The following is a 16,027-nucleotide window of genomic DNA, read 5'->3' as shown; positions in this document are numbered from 1 at the left end:
AAAACAATGGCTGTGGATAAAGGCCCTGCAGTGGGAACAGCTATTTCATTGGAGAACTTGCTCAGTGTGCCTGGGGCTCTGTGAGCAGAGGTGCTGCTGGCATGAGATAAGCTGGAGAGGTGTGCAGGAAGCAGATCCTGGAAGCCTATGGCTAGGAGTTTGGATCTGATTCTAAGTGCAGTGAGAAGGCAAGTGGAGTGTTTTAAGCAGGTGAGAGACATGGTAAACTTTTAAAAAATGTAAAGTATGAATATTTCAAGCTTTAGATCCCAATCGACTGCAAAAACCAAAATCTGATTTCTTGCCTGAGATTAGCTGAGGCCTCTGTGTTAGGATAATTTCCTGGAGGCTAAAGGGCTCTGTACCCTTAGAAACACATTTCGTCAGTCTCAGCGCAGACTGCCTGAGGGACATGATAAGATTTATATGTCTGCACAGTGTTTTGGATTGTGGCTTTGGCTGGCTGCATGCCCAAAGCGGGCTTCCCCAGCTATGAAGGGACACAGGTAATTTTTTTTTTTTTGGGACACAGGTAATTTTAAGCCCTGTAGCTTTTCATTTGACTGCAGAATAATAAAAATAAATAAAGGGGTAATGGTGGTGCCATTTGCTGAAATGAGGAAAACGGAATAAAGCGTAAGGTGAAAGGGAGAGTGTTGTAAGTTGGAGACTTAGAAAGGTGAGCAAGGAGCAGGTCATGGAGACACTCTTCTAAATCCAGCAGGTGGGGGTAGACTGGCACCAGATTGTGAGGCCCGAACTCAGGTGGTGACAGCAGAGATGGAGGACACAAATATGCAATATAACAGGAAGTAAAATCAGTAGGAATCACTAACCAACCGGTGAGATGACTATGGGGAGAAAGGAATGGGGGTGGGGTCTAGCACTGACGGGACATCCTACCTCACCCTTTCTCCAGATGTTTCCCTACAGCCTGCCACCAGATCCCAAGGAGGTGGCAGCCATTGAGGCCAGACGAAATCGTGAAAAGGAGCGACAGAAACGATTCTTTGATGTGCGCACCCGAGTCATGGGGGTGAGTGGGCAGCGGGACTTTCTTGGGACCCAGAGCCACCTCACTTTTGCACCTGGAGAGGAACATAGCAGTGCCTGTTGCCCCCTCCCTGAATTTTAAAAAATACGGTTTTGTTTTGTTTTTGTTTTTGATATATTTTTATTGGTTTCAGAGAGGAAGGGAGAGGGAGAGAGAGAGAGAGAAACATCAACGGTGAGAGAGAATCATGGATCTGCTGCCTCCTGCACGCCCTGTACTGGGGATTGAGCCTGAAACCCGGGCCTGTGCCCTAACTGGGAATGGAACCATGACCTCCTGGTTCATGGGTCAACACTCAACTCCTGAGCACACTGGCCGGGGCCCCTCCCTCATTTGAGCAGGCCCTGGAGATGGAAAGGAAGGAGAGGGAGAGAGAGCACCTACTTCTAGGTGCAAGAAGGGCCTGGGAAGGCTGTTGGGGTTGCAGGGGAAAAGATTTGGGGAAGAAGAGCCTGTGACAGCTGACTCTTCTCCAGTCAGCTCTGGGCCAACAGGCCTGGTTCTTGAAAGACAACTAGCGTAGAACCAAAAGAAGTCTAAAGGATATGTGGTACTGCATATACCTAAACTCTCTCTGGAAGGCTACATAAGAGACTGTTAGCCAGGCTGAAGGACAGAGATGGGACACATTCTTCACTAAACTGTATTCCCCTTTGCACAATTTTGAAACAGTTTAAATGAATGGATTACAATAAAAATAAAGAGAAAACATTGGTAGTTTAAGAAAAAAAAAATAGATTGGGGGTGGGGGTGGATGAAGGGAGGATGAAGCACGTATTGTGGAAAAGACCCCACACCTGCACTCCAGGCCAAGTCTGCTGTGTACTAGGTGTGTGGCTTTGGATGAGTCCCAGGTCTTTGAGCTCTAAGCTCCTCCTCAGTAAAATGAGGCTAAAGAAAATGTAAACCAGAGCAGAGTGCCTGACCCAAGTAAGTGGTTGGCTGAGGCTTGAGGGGTGTGACTGAGATCCTGTTGGCCAGCACTTCCTAGGGCCTGCTCTGTGCCAAGCAGTGGGTTGCACAGGAGCAACACAAAGCTGAGGCCCATTCTTGGCCCTTAATGGACGCACTGTCTGGGAGAGGAAATCACCAAGAGAGACAAACTTCAATATAATGTGGACAGATGGTCTGAGATCCTGTGGGAGCAGCACCTGCCAGAGGGGTCAGGAAAGTGAAGCCTGTGCTGGAGGGATAGAGGTTTCTGTAATGAATGGAAGAAAGGTGTTCTAAGTGGCTGTAGCAAAAGCTGTCCATGCAAAACAGACTAAGATGTGCAGGAAACTGTAAGCACGGAGCTCCTGAGGGTGGGACAGGGGAGAGGGTACTGAGATGAGGTTGGAGAATGAGCAGAAGCTAGAGGGGCTTCTGAACCATGCATGCTGAGATGGTGGAACACTATTTTTTGAAATATATTTTTATTGATTTCAGAGAGGAAGGGAGAGGGAGGGAGAGACAGAAACATCAATGATGACAGAGAATTACTGATCAGCTGCCTCCTGCACACCCCTACTGGGGATTGAGCCTGCAACCCAGGCATGCACCCTGATGGGGAATTGAACCGTAACCTCCTGGTTCATAGGTCAATGCTCAACCACGGAGCCATGCTGGCCGGGCTATAGGTGCAACACTATTATCCAGTAGGTATTAGGCATCTATAGGAGGATTTTTAAACAGGATTTCTGAGCAGAGTAAGGCCTGTTGCTGGGCCCCTGCCACAATTTAGCCAATTTCTTTGGGATCAGGTGGATGTTGAAACCCTGAACAGCCAGGTAGAAGAGCGGAAGCATCGGGAGGCCAGAGAGCGGAGCAAGGATGAAGCTCACGGTAAAAACCCAAGGCCAGAGGTCTGCCAAGGAGGAGAATGAAAGGGACTGAGTGGACTAAGTAAGGCAGTTCTGCCTCCAAGTGGGGCCTTGAGGCCTGGGGGTGGTGGAACAAACCGGGTGGGCCTTGGGGGCAGGGGCCATGCTGAGTGGGCTCTGTCCTTCCTGTGGGGCCTCTTCCATGTCCCTGCCCACCACCCCCAGGTACCGCCCAGGTCCACTATGATATGGTAGCGCAGATGCTAGAAAAGGAAGACGCAGAACGGACACGTCGCCTGGCTAAAAAAGTCCAAGAGTTTCGCGAGCAGAAACAACAGCTCAAGAATAGGCGTGAATTTAACCTTTGGGGTCCAGACCAACTCTGGAAGGGGTTTCAAGCCCTTCATGCTAACAGTGATGCCCACTATAGCCCATCCAGCCTGCAGTACTTCTCTGGGGAGGACCCGGGGCGGGCCTTGACCGTGAGAATGCAGCAGGAGCAGTTGAGGTACAACCTGGAGAAGCAACTACACGAGCGACAGCAAGCCAGGGCTGATGAAAGGCGTACCGGTAAGTAGCTGGGCCCTCCAGGCTGAGACCTGAGGCCTGGTAGGAAAAAGTCCCAAGTCGGGGAAAGCACCCAGGAGACCAGAACTGCGGAGGGGCGGGGGTGGGGAGGGAGATCGTTCAATTACCCCTAGGGCTGCTGCTGAAAGATTGATCAGACCCCAAGCTCCCTGACTTTCTTCAGTAAAGGACAATATAGCCATTGGTCCCCGATCAGCCTAGCATTCCTTTTTAAAAAATATATATATTTGTATTGATTTCAGAAAGGAAGGGAGAGGGAGAGAGAGAGATAGAGAGATAGAAACATCAATAATGAGAGAGAATCATTGATCGGCTGTCTCCTGCACACCAATCCACTGGGGATCAAGCCCGCAACCCGCATGTGCCCTGACTGGGAATCAAACATGACCTCCTGGTTCATAGGTTGATGCTCAACCACTGAGCCATGCCAGCTGGTCAACCACTGAGCCATGCCAACTGGACAATCCTAGCATTTCATTACCAGGAGGCAGCACAGTAAAGAGAAGACAGACCTAATAGCTCTGCCACTTACTAGCTGGTTTGGGCAAATGAATTTTCCTCTCTGTGCTTCAGCTTCCTCGTCTTTAAAATGGGAATGAATCCATTGCACATAGAGCTCACGTGAGAATGAAATGAGATTCTGTGTGCACAGCACAATTTGCAGCACTGGGTCTGTGAATGGTCTGGTTTAGGATTCACACAGTTTAGTGTCAGTGCAGTCCAGGGTTGAGGGTTCAGAGAAAGAGAGAACACCAAACTAAGGCATTGTGACTTTATTGTGTAGGCCAGTGGTCAGCAAACTCATTAGTCAACAGAGTGGCAAACCGCGGCTCGCGAGCCACGGTTTGCCGACCACTGGTAGGCAGTGGGTCATCACTTAAGGGTTTTAAGTCAGTGTTCAGTGACCAGTAGCTACCATTACTATGACATTACCTGTGGCCACGTTCTCCTCTTCCATTTGAGTAAGCCCTTCCAGGGCAAGGACGATCTCTTATTACTCATACTGCCCACCTTTCAGTTACCCCAATAATACAGCATTCTGTTCTGTTGTACCACTTATAGATGTAACTAACTCTGAAAGTATTTGTGGATGTCAGTCTTCTCCCCAAAATGTTGGCTCAGTAAAGATGAGCCATATGTCTCATTTGCACACCTGTATGCCAGTTGCCTAGTACAGGGCCTCCCACTGTGTAGGGAGCTCAATAAATCGTTGCTGAATGATCAGTTGGAGACCAAAGTAAACAAGACAGGCACCCTCCAGAAGCCCACAGAACTATGCCTTCAAGAAAATTAGTTTAGCCCTGGCTCGTGTGCTCAGTGGCTAGAGTGTCGGCCCACGCACCAAAGGGTCACAGGTTCGATTCCCAGTTAAGGGTACACGTACCTGGGTTGTGGGTTTGCTCCCCGCTCCGGTTACCTTCTAGTAAGGAGAGAGACGGGCAATAGGCAAAATAATTTTAAATGTAGAATATATTGGATGGTGACAAATGCTAGGGAGAAAAATCAGGGAAGGGAAATAAATGTTGGAGGCAGGCAGGTTGTCATTTTAGGTAGGAGAGAGAGGGAAGACCTCATTGAAGCAGTAACATTTGAGCAAAGACTGAGGGAAGCAAGAAAGCTGAGCCAAGAGTAACATCTTTTTTAAAAAATATATATTTTATTGATTTTTCACAGAGAGGAAGGGAGAGGGATAGAGAGTTAGAAACATCGATGAGAGAGAAACATCGATCAGCTGCCTCCTACACACTCCCTACTGGGGATGTGCCTGCAACCAAGGTACATGCCCTTGACCGGAACCGAACCTGGGACCCTTGAGTCTGCAGGCCGACCCTCTATCCACTGAGCCAAACCGGTTAGGGCAAGAATAACATCTTTTGCAAACCCACGAGACAGGGGTGTCTGGCATGCTCTAGAAGCTGAAAGACCGGTATGATTGGTTTAAGTGTTAATACCTTTGCTCATGTTATGCCAGTGGCCTGAAATGCCCTTTGCTCTTTCTGGCTAATATGCTTTCTGGCCTGTATTTCAAGGATCACCTCCTCCTGGAAGCCGTCCTCTCACCCACCGTCTAAAGTTCTCATAAGCCCAGCCGGTGTGGCTCAGTGGTTGAGGGTCAACCCATGAACCAAGAGGTCATGGTTTGATTCCCAATCAGGGCACATGCCCGGGTTGCGGGCTCGATCCCCAGTAGGGGGTGTGTAGGAGGTAGCTGATTGATGATGTTTCTCTCTCATCGATGTTTCTTTCTGTCCCTCTCCCTTCCACTCTCTCTAAAAATCAATTTAAAAAACCATATTTTAAAAACTCTCATAATGCCCTGTACACATCTCTCATTGACCTTACCACATTGTGGTATGACGATCTATGTTTGACCCATTTCCCCCACTAGACAAGGAGCACTCTGAGGACAGGATCTAATTCCACGGTGTCCTCAGAACCCAACACATGGCTCTTAGACTGAGGCTCAGAGAGATGGAGTGATTTCCCCAAGGTCACACAGCTCAGAAGCAACAGAAGAGCTGGCACTGGGTCCACTGGAGGCATCTTTCAGTTAACCCAGTGGTCGGCAAACTGCGGCTCGCGAGCCACATGCGGCTCTTTGGCCCCTTGAGTGTGGCTCTTCCACAAAATACCACGGCCTGGGCGAGTCTATTTTGAAGAAGTGGCATTAGAAGAAGTTTAAGTTTAAAAAATTTGGCTCTCAAAAGAAATTTCAATCGTTGTACTGTTGATATTTGGCTCTGTTGACTAATGAGTTTGCCGACCACTGGGTTAGGCACTTGAGAAATCCTTGTTACTGCCACATTGGCTAGCCTTAGCCTGACAGAGTAGCTCACTCTACATGCCTACAATTAGGATATTACCCCCACTCCGAAACATGCATACACACACACACCAACCATGCTTGTTGAACAAAAGGCTGAATGAGCGAACCCAGAACGAAGCAGGCCAGTACAGGGCCCTGGTCATATTTCTCTGTGTAGATGAGCTCCGTGAGAAGCTGCGCATAGCTGTGGAAACTCGGGCCGCCCAGCTGGCCAAGCTGGAGGAATCTTGCCGCATAGCCATGAAGTATGCCATGGCCAATGCCCACAAAGTACAGGTATGGCCTGAGCCATCCAGCGCTCTGAGCCCTCCCTAACCCCCTGAACAAAGTCCTGGGGAGTCTTAGCCACAGCGTCTCCTCACAATTATTCTCCAATCAACACCAGCCCTCTCATCTACCTGAGGACTTCCCCCTTTCCCCAAGGGGACTCTTAGGGCAGGAGATGCCATTCCCCACCTCCAGACTCAGGCTGACTTGAGAACAGAACACTGCCCTGCCTTCCCCAGCTGCTCAGCCTAAAGGCTTCCAGAGGGCAGGGAAGTTCTCTGTCCATTCCACCCCTTCCCCCACCTTAGGTCATTCAAGGGCCATGCAATACCTCTGTTCCTTCTACCCCTGAGATGGAGAATAGGGCCATGTCTCCCCTTCCCCTGTGACTGAAAGTTCCCTGAGGTTGGGTACCCAACTGCTCCCATTCGGGGATCCCATCAGGCAGCTGAGGTGGCTGAGCGACGGCTCCAAGAATATCGGCGTGAACAGGAGGCCAATTTGAAAGAGATACATCACCAGATCAAGAGTGACCTACTGAATGAGAAACCCCAGATCACCCCACAACCTGTGACTATCCCCCCTGCCTCCCGGATCCTGCCCTATGGCGGGAAGGGGAAGGCCGTGGTTCCAGAGAACCAAATCAGCATCAAGAAAGCCCAGGAGGCGCAATTCCGTGAAAAGGAGGTGCAGCGCCGGGCCGAACAAGCACGGGATGCCGAATGGGGAAGACAGGCCGCATGCCTGGCCCAAGCGTCCATGGAGCTAGAAGAACAGGAGAGGCAGCTATGTGCTGAATTCCGGAGGGGGCTAGGCTCCTTCAACCAGCAGCTGGCTTACGACCACAAAGCCCAGTGAGTTCTAGGGGGTGGCAGCAGGGATGACGGCCAAGGGAAGGGGTAGGGAGGAATGGTGAAGGCCAGAAAGACAGGGAAAGCCTATTGGTTGAGGCCTCTGCACTTCTTTCACAGGCAGAATTACCTGAATTCAATGATCTACAGCAATCAACCTATGGTCGCATATCACCTCCGCTTCAACCCCAGTAGCCGCTGAGCTCAAGATGGTCATTTCTTCCTTCCCCCTACCCCCATGAAGCCCACAGAAGCTAGCAGTTTGAGGAAAATGCTGCAGATCCCCTTCCATTCCCCAGAGGAAGATAGCTGAGCCAGTATCCCCACCTGTGAGCGTAGGTAATAAAGTTATTCACTAAAATCAAGGCCACGTGTTAGAATAGGACTCAAAGGTGTGAGGCACTGCTTTTCCCATGTCACCCCTGCGATCTGTCCATCTGTCAGTCTTCACCCATTCACCTTTTCCCCCATGTCAGTTCCCCCAGCACACAGCACTGCCCACTTCCTGTAAGAAATAGACTTTATTAGGCACAGAAGGTGATTAGTGGGCAGAGTTACAAAATGGCTACGGGGCTTCCTCCCAAGCTGGAGAACAGTATGCCAGGGGAAGGACGGGTGGAAGAGTGTGTGTTTCGTCTGCCCTCTCCCTTCAAGGCTGCATGCGGATGGCCCCATCCAGCCGGATGACCTCTCCATTGATGAATGGGTTCTCGATGATGGACTGTACCAGATGAGCATACTCAGCAGGGTGGCCCAGGCGGCTGGGGAAGGGCACCTGGCTGGCCAGGAAGTTGCGCACTTTCTCTGGGAGGCTGGTCAGCAGTGGGGTGCCAAATAGACCTAGAAAAGACAAGAGTCAAAAGCCCGCCCTCGCTTTCATGATTACCCCGTCCCCCCCTCTCCTTAGCCCTACTTGTAGTGCTTCCCTATCCCCAGGGATGGAAGGCTGCTGCTGCTGCTATTCCCCTCTCAATTGCCCATGGATCCCACCCAATCCCAGGTGTGGCAGGGAGGGGATAGGTTTACCTGGAGCAATGGTTATCACCCGGATGCCCATGGGAGCCAAATCCCGAGCAATGGGCAGTGTCATGCCCACTATGCCCCCCTTGGAAGCAGAGTATGCAGCTTGTCCAACCTGGAGAAAGAGTGGAGGTCATAGGTGGGAGGGCCCGCAACAGGTCACTGAGGAGGCACAAGCCTTGCCCCTGCTCACACACCTGGCCCTCATAGGCAGCCACGCTGGCGGTGTTGATGATGATCCCACGTTGGCCTTCCTGGTCTGGTTCATTCTGGCCCATCTCACCAGCCACAAGGCGGATCACATTGAAGGTGCCTATGAGATTCACCTGGAGGACCAGTAGAGACATGGTTAGAACCTGAGGCAGAGGCAGCCTTTTGTTCCCTAGAAGCTTTGGGAGCACCCACAGCCCGACACATCTTATTCCTACCCCTAGAGAATCTCCAAGGCCTCACATTGATAACTCGTTGGAAGTCCTCCAAGGTATGGGCCTGGTTCCTCTTTAAGTTATATGTCTTGAGGGCCACCGCAATGCCTGCACAATTGACTGCCACATCCACACGGCCAAACTTTTCTTTTGCTAAAGCCAGAGCTGCTTGCACGTCCTTCTCTGAGGTCACCTTTAGAGGGAGAAGTGGAGGAGATACTCATCACCCAGCACACACACTCCCCTAAACCTATGGGAGGGGACAGCAGAATTATATAAGCAAGGGAAAGGCCAGGAGAAAACTGGGGAGAGAAAGCTGAAAATGTCAGTGTTTCAAAACATTTTTGAAATCTATGCCCTCTTTTGATAATTTCACATACGAGTAGAGATTCTCAATTGCTGTGAATCAGAGCACTGTTTTGAGAATTAGTGGTATGAAGACAGACTAGCTTTTTGGTGCCCCTACCTGCTAAGAAGATTGCATCAAGCTTTACTGTCTGTAGTTTGTTTCATGAAAAGTTTTTCAACTTTGTAAATATAAAATTACAGGGCACCATGAGTTTTTCAAACTATACATACCCCTCCAGGAGACTGTGACATGTCCAATCCCCATCCCCACTGTTGTGAAGGGAAAAAAAGATGGGTTGCCCTGGCCAGTGTGGCTCAGTTGGTTGGGTGTGGTAGCATGCACCAAAAGGTTGACAGTTCGATTCCTGGTCAGGGCACATGCCTGGGTTGCCCATTCAATCCCAGGTAGGAGGCAGCTGATGGATGTTTCACTCTAACATGGATGTTTCTCTGTCTCTCTCCCTCTCCCTTCCTCTCTAAAAATCAATAAAAATGTTGTTGTTGTTGTTGTTTTAAGAAAAGACAGGCCCACCCCTCACACAGACAGCAGCCTATGGGAGGGAGGGACCCATGGGTTCCCAGGCTGGTGCCTTGGGGGGGCGTGAAGTGACCCCACTTACATCGGTTGGGGCAAAGGCGCAGCTCTTCCCTAACTTCTTGGCCTGCTCCTCCCCATTCGAGCTGGGCATGTCCAGAAGCACAGCACTGGCCCCCTGTCCCACCAGTCGCTCCGCTGTGGCCAGACCTAGGCCCGAGGCTCCTCCGGTTATTACGGCGACCAGGCCCTGTGAAGAGGTACGGTCAACGGTTACGCTGTGCAGACCGTTTCATCGGCCTGTTCTCCAGGCTTCTGCAAGGGAGGCTCCTGGTCAACCGTGCGGAATGGCTCAGGTGTGCCCCTCTCCTTACTGACGACAACTCTACGCTTCTCATCCTCAGAGAGTCCATCCAGGCACCCCACCTACACGTGCTGCGGAGAGTTGACCTTCACCTCCCGCCCCGAGCCCCACCCCCGCAATACCGGGCCTAGAATCGCGTGACCATTTCTCCCGGCACCGATCTCTTCCCCCTACTTCCACGGCCGCCAAAGTCCCAGCAGGTTCAGCGGGGCAAGCCGCAGGGGCTAGGACCCGGATACCTTCACGCTCCGACACGCCGCAGCCATCTTTCCCACGCCTCTCCCCAACCTGCTGCCGGCGCTCCTCCAATGGCGAAGTGGGCGGGGCCGGTTGCCGGCGCTCCTCCTACGACAACTGGGCGGGGCCGACGGAGAGGGAGGAGCAGGCTGCCGGCGCTCCTCCAATGGCGAAGCGGGCGGGGCCGGTTGCCGGCGCTCCTCCTACGGACAATTGGGCGGGGCCGACGGAGAGGGAGGAGCAGGCTGCCGGCGCTCCTCCAATGGCGAAGTGGGCGGGGCCGGTTGCCGGCGCTCCTCCTACGGACAATTGGGCGGGGCCGACGGAGAGGGAGGAGCAGGCTGCCGCGCTCCTCCAATGGTGAAGGGGGCGGGGCCGGCGAAGGGGGCGGGACGTCCGGGAGTGTGCTGACTGCTCTGGTCTCTTGTCGAAAGGGTTAGGACGGACATGGCAAGGTGCCCTCAAAGAGTTGTGTCACCTGGGGAAAGAACCCAAGAGCAGCAGCACAATGCCACACCCTCTGCCCAGCTCTCTAGCTGGCCGGGGGCAAGCAGCCAGCTCCGTGGGAGGCGGGGAGTGGCAGGAGATTGCGAGTCCCTTACTCCTCAGAAAAATCCTTCATTCAAGTATAAACGTTGCTGAGAGACTCTTATATGCTAGGCTTTAAGCGGGGATACCCAGAGGAATAATAAAGGGTTCATGCCTTCCAGGAGAGCACAATTCAGTTAGAAAAGAGATACTTACAGTACAAACACAGACAAAGGAATGTAAGAGAACCGGATTCTGGGACACAGACATGAATAGCTGAAGATGGAGATCCTAAGAGCCACATAGAGAGGAATATGTTGAAGAGATCGCGGGGAACAGAGATGCCAGGCCATATCACAGAGATAGATAGGGGTGTGGAGAGCCACTAAGAGACACAGTAGCTAGAAGAGACATTAGGCGACAGAGCTGCTGAGAAACAAAAGTCCAGAGGGGCATAAATAGAGAAGCAAAAACATCTTTCACCAGTTCAACCTTTGCTACTGTCCTCTGTATCCAAGGTATTTTGAACCCCAAAGCCCAGATCACACACTGCAAATTGGATTTCAATCAGAGGCTGTCATTTAAGACCCAGGTGAATGCATAAACAAGTGGAACAACAAATCGATATTTCTCTGTCCTTCCCTCTCTCTATAAAATCAATAAATTTTTAAAAAATTTTAAAGAAATACATCTCTTATATGTGCTTCTTTATCAATACATTAAACACCAAGCTCCATCAACAGATTTAGTGGCTACCATGATTTCAAAATAATGTTATTTTGAAAGATCTGCAACAACCATGATACGGTATGAAAATCTGATTTCCATTGGTGACAAATCCCCAGGTACTGCTATACTAGTGTAGCTTGTTACACCCTTAGAAGGACAGAAGGACATGCTGCATTTCTGTTAGTGATAGTGAAAATAAAGATGCCTGCCCTGACCGGTTTGGCTCAGTGGATAGAGCGTCGGCCTACGGACTGAAAGGTCCCAGGTTCGATTCCGGTCAAGGGCATGTACCTTGGTTGCGGGCACATCCCCAGTAGGGGGTGTGTGCAGGAGGCAGCTGATAGATGTTTCTCTCTCATCAATGTTTCTAACTCTCTATCCCTCTCCCTTCCTCTCTGTAAAAAAAAAAAACCCACAAAAGAAACACACACAAAAACAAACTCCTGTTTAGAGCAAATGGAGGCCGTTAGGTCAATGTTTCCTCTCTTGTCACTTCCAACATTCTCTCTGGCCACACTATCCTTTCCTTGGGTCTCAGAGAAGAGAGGTCTTTTTTTTTTTTTTTTTAAGAGTTTTATTATGAAATATTTAGACATTTTACAGGAAAAGGAATCTACAAGTCAATGACATAATTTTTTTAAAGGCAAAAACGAAGAAGAAAACAGGAGAAAAAAAGAAACTAGCAGTGCTCTGGATTTAAAAAGATCTAATAATTGTATGGATCTTAATTAGATTCTGATTTGAACAAACGAAGAATGAAAAGACATTTTTGAGGTTATAGACATTTTGAGGTTAAAGAAATCTGGTTATAGACCTGGAAATAGATTTTAGCAATAAACTGTCAGTTTTGTGGTATCTAAGCAAATGCTCATATTTTAGAGATGGATTCTTAATATATGAAGGAACAAAATTACATACTTGGGATCTGCTTTGCAATATTTTAGCAAAGGAAGAAAAAAAGTGGCACATGAAGTAAATTTCAGCAAACTTAACAATCATTGCATAAGTCCCAAAGTAATGGAAATTTACTGTACTCTTTTTATGGAAGTTTAAATTTAAAATATTTTTTAAAATAAATCTTTATTCAGATTATTACAATTATTTCTCCTTTTTCCCCCCATAGCTCCCCTCCACCCAGTTCCCACCCTACCTTCTGCCCTTACCTCCCCCACACTGTCCTCATCCATAGGTGTATGATTTTTGTCCAGTCTCTTCATGAACCCCCCATACCCCTTTCCCCCTGAGAATTATCAGTCCACTCCCTTTCTATGCCCCTGATTCTATTATATTCACCAGATTATTCTGTTCCTCAGGTTTTTAATTCACTTGATTTTTAGGTTCACTTGTTGATAGATATGTATTTGTTGTTCATAATTTTTATCTTTACTTTTTTCTTCTTCCTCTTCTTTAAGAATACCTTTCAGCATTTCATATAATACTGGTTTGGTGGTGATGAACTCCTTCAGCTTTTTCTTATCTGTGAAGCTCTTTATCTGCCCTTCAATTCTGAATGATAGCTTTGCTGGGTAGAGTAATCTTGGTTGTAGGTTCTTGCTATTCATCACATTGAAAATTTCTTGCCACTCCCGTCTGGCCTGCATAGTTTCAGCTGACAGTCGTATGGGTGCTCCCTTGTAGGTAACTAACTGTTTTTCTCTTGCTGCTTTTAATATTCTCTCTTTGTCTTTTGCTCTTGGCATTTTAATTATGATGTGTCTTGGTGTGGTCCTCTTTGGATTCCTTTTGTTTGGGGTTCTCTGCGCTTCCTGGACTTGTAAGTCTATTTCTTTCACCAGGCGGGGGAAGTTTTCTGTCATTATTTCTTCAAATAGGTTTTCAGTATCTTGCTCTCTCTCTTCTTCTGGCACCCCCATAATTCTGATGTTGGTACGCTTGAAGTTGTCCCAGAGACTTCTTACATTATCTTCAACTTTTTGGATTTTTTTTTTTTTTGCTTTTTGCTTTTTCGGTTGAGTTTTTTTTGCTTCTTTGTATTTCAATTCTTTGACTTGATTTTTGTGTTCCTCTTGTCTGTTTTTGGGTCTCTGTATAATATTTTTTATTTCAGTCAGTGTATGCTTAATTTCTAGTTGGTCCTTTTTCATATCTTCGAGGGTCTCGTTATATTTATCGGCCTTTTCTAGGATATTCTTAAAAAGCCTTATAACCGTGGTTTTGAATTCTATATCCAGTCGTTTGTTTTCCTCCATTTCTTTCGTTTGTGATCTGATTCTTTGATGCCGCATTTTCACTGCTTCCCTGAGTTGGTAAGGTAGAATTGTGTGCTAGGTTTCCAATATGGCCCAGTGGGTCTGCCTCCCCAGTTAACCTGAGGTGGACACTCTTGGTGCACCCCTTTGTGGACTGTGTGTACAGCCTTGTTGTAATTAAGTCTTTATTGTTGTTGGTATCACTGGGAAGAATTGACCTCCAGGACAGTTGACTGTAAGGATCATCTGTGTCTATGCTGGGAGAAGTTCGGTGCTGGAGACAGCCTTATTGGATTAGACTTGCCAAATTGCTATAGCCTCTGTGCTCAGCTTGGATGGGGTGGAGTCTCAGTCTTGGCTTCCCGTCAGCCTTGCCCTTGCGCGCACATGCGCGCCTTCAGACTTCTGCCTTCCTGGCTCCCGAGTCTCCGCCCGGGAGTCTAGACTCCCCCCACAAGAGCGTGGGTCCCCAGGGGCTCGCCTGGAACTGGGGTCCAGTGCAGTCAGAACCGGGGCTCAGTGCAGTCAGGAGCCTCTGACTCCCATCCACTAGGGAAAGCCTGTGGCAACCTCCGCAGTCTTTGTGCGCACTGGCACGCACGCGCTTTCAGTCCTCTGCCTTCCCTGGCTCCCGAGTCTCCGCCCGAGAGTCCAGACTGCCCCCACAAGAGCGTGGGTCCCCAGGGGCTCGCCTGGAACTGGGGTCCAGTGCAGTCAGAACTGGGGCTCAGTGCAGTCAGGAGCCTCTGACTCCCATCCACTAGGGAAAGCCCGTGGCAACCTCCGCAGCCTTTGTGCGCACTGGCACGCACTCACTTTCAGTCCTCCGCCTTCCCCGGCTCCCGAGTCTCTGCCCGAGAGTCCAGACTCCCCCCACAAGAGCGTGGGTCCCCAGGGGCTCGCCCGGAACTGGGGTTCAATGCAGTCAGAACTGGGGTTCAGTGTGGTCGGGGGCTTCCTTCCCCCTTCCGCCAGAGAAAGTCAGCCGGGCTCTCAGCCGCCCTTCCTCTCTGCGCGCACAAAGACCCTTTGCCGTACCTCCAATTCTCTGTGAGCTTTTCTCTTTCCTTCTAGTTGTAGAATTTTCACTCAGCCAGCTTTCCTGTGGTTCTGGATGGTGTCCGTTCTGTCTTTTAGTTGTAGTTTTGAAATTGTTGCACGAGGCAGCAGTTTAGGTGTTTACCTATGCCGCCATCTTGGTTTCTCGAGAGGTCTTTTTTTAAAAAATATTTTTTATTGATTTTTTACAGAGAGGAAGGGAGAGGGAGAGAGAGTTAGAAACATTGATGAGACAGAAACATCAATCAGCTGCCTCCTGCACACCTCCCACTGGGGATGTGACCACAACCACGGTACATGCCCTTGACTGGAATCGAACCTGGGACCCTTGAGTCCACAGGCCGACACTCTATCCACTGAGCCAAACCAGCTAGGGCGAGAGAAGAGAGGTCTTGTTTAGGGCTTCCCTTCCCACTGGGCTCTGGGTCCTAGCCTCTCCCATTTCCTTGGGGATTTGTGCCATTGAGCATGCCCAGTCTTTATTGTTCAAACTTCTGCCTCAAGATCATTAGAAAATCAGGAACAGATAAACTCAACTGATATCCATCAGTTTGGGTGCATGAGGGCCAGAACCAGCAACATCCAGCATTACCTTACAATCCCCAGGGGCTATTAGCCATACCAGGAGATGAGAGAAAAACAAAGGTGGTCTTCACTCCTGGGAGATAAAAACTACAAGATAAGCCTTTAAACTCCTGTGGGGGCTAAAGTTACCCCTGCAAAGACAGAGTTGTACTGGATCTGGCTGGCTCTGAGGTGACTTTGGCAACTATAAAGGGACTCAAATGATGAGTATGGAGAGGACCCAAATGTGTGCTTGTAATTTCCAAGTAAGTTGGGGCACAAGTGTTTAAAAAGTATGTTTTCATTGATTTGAGAGAGAGAGGAAGAGGAAGAAGGGAGAGTGAGAGAAACATCGATGTGAGAGAGTAACATTGATTAACCAGTTACCTCTTATATGCACCCTGACCAGGGATTGAGCCCACAACCTGGGCATGTGCCCTTACCAGGAATCAAACCAGTGACCTCTTGGTGCATGGGACAACTCTCAACCACCTGAACCACACCAGCCAGGACAGTTGGGGCACAATTTGAATGAATGTTTTAAACTCTGAAGCAGTGTGCAGGACATGAGAATGACATGCGAGCCTCTGAGAGTGTGCTGAGGACACATGCTAGTTGA

General features: G+C 49.3%; 2 protein-coding genes across 3 annotated transcripts in view; one reads left to right on the top strand and one right to left on the bottom strand.

Moving 5' to 3' along the window:
* RIBC1 (RIB43A domain with coiled-coils 1) overlaps window positions 1–7,746 on the top strand; it is a 13,097-nt gene extending 5,351 nt beyond the window's left edge. Inside the window, exons 3-8 of the mRNA XM_080652125.1 lie at window positions 920–1,036; window positions 2,797–2,878; window positions 3,082–3,426; window positions 6,429–6,547; window positions 6,983–7,392; window positions 7,510–7,746. Of these exons, the coding sequence (XP_080508251.1) occupies window positions 920–1,036; window positions 2,797–2,878; window positions 3,082–3,426; window positions 6,429–6,547; window positions 6,983–7,392; window positions 7,510–7,591 (1,155 nt within the window). The 3' untranslated portion in view covers window positions 7,592–7,746. The remainder of the gene's footprint in view (window positions 1–919; window positions 1,037–2,796; window positions 2,879–3,081; window positions 3,427–6,428; window positions 6,548–6,982; window positions 7,393–7,509) is intronic.
* A 145-nt stretch (window positions 7,747–7,891) lies between these two features.
* Window positions 7,892–10,442, bottom strand: HSD17B10 (hydroxysteroid 17-beta dehydrogenase 10). Of its 2 annotated transcripts, none has more exons than XM_080653491.1 (6): window positions 10,321–10,442; window positions 9,803–9,967; window positions 8,863–9,027; window positions 8,607–8,735; window positions 8,416–8,524; window positions 7,892–8,229 (listed from the first exon to the last, which is right to left on the bottom strand). In XM_080653491.1, the coding sequence occupies exons 1-6, from the start codon at window positions 10,345–10,347 to the stop codon at window positions 8,039–8,041; spliced, it is 786 nt and encodes a 261-aa protein (XP_080509617.1). In that variant the 5' UTR covers window positions 10,348–10,442; the 3' UTR covers window positions 7,892–8,038. The 2 variants fall into 2 exon arrangements, with proteins under 2 accessions (XP_080509617.1, XP_080509618.1); XM_080653492.1 differs by having other exon boundaries at window positions 10,204–10,387.
* Window positions 10,443–16,027: the final 5,585 nt, after the last annotated feature.

Source organism: Plecotus auritus, assembly GCF_963455305.1.
Source record: "Plecotus auritus genome assembly, chromosome: X".
In the NCBI taxonomy this organism is placed as follows: domain Eukaryota; kingdom Metazoa; phylum Chordata; class Mammalia; order Chiroptera; family Vespertilionidae; genus Plecotus; species Plecotus auritus.
The sequence above is the reverse complement of the archived record's forward strand: the minus strand, read 5'-3'. Positions and strand labels throughout refer to the sequence as shown.

Excerpts from the sequence above, each read along its gene's own strand:
- HSD17B10 (XM_080653491.1), bottom strand. The coding sequence starts at position 10,347 with ATGGCTGCGGCGTGTCGGAGCGTGAAG. Across the intron at positions 9,968-10,320 it reads CGGCGTGTCGGAGCGTGAAG|GGCCTGGTCGCCGTAATAAC; the intron begins GTATCCGGGTCC and ends ACCTCTTCACAG. Across the intron at positions 9,028-9,802 it reads GCGCCTTTGCCCCAACCGAT|GTGACCTCAGAGAAGGACGT; the intron begins GTAAGTGGGGTC and ends CTCCCTCTAAAG.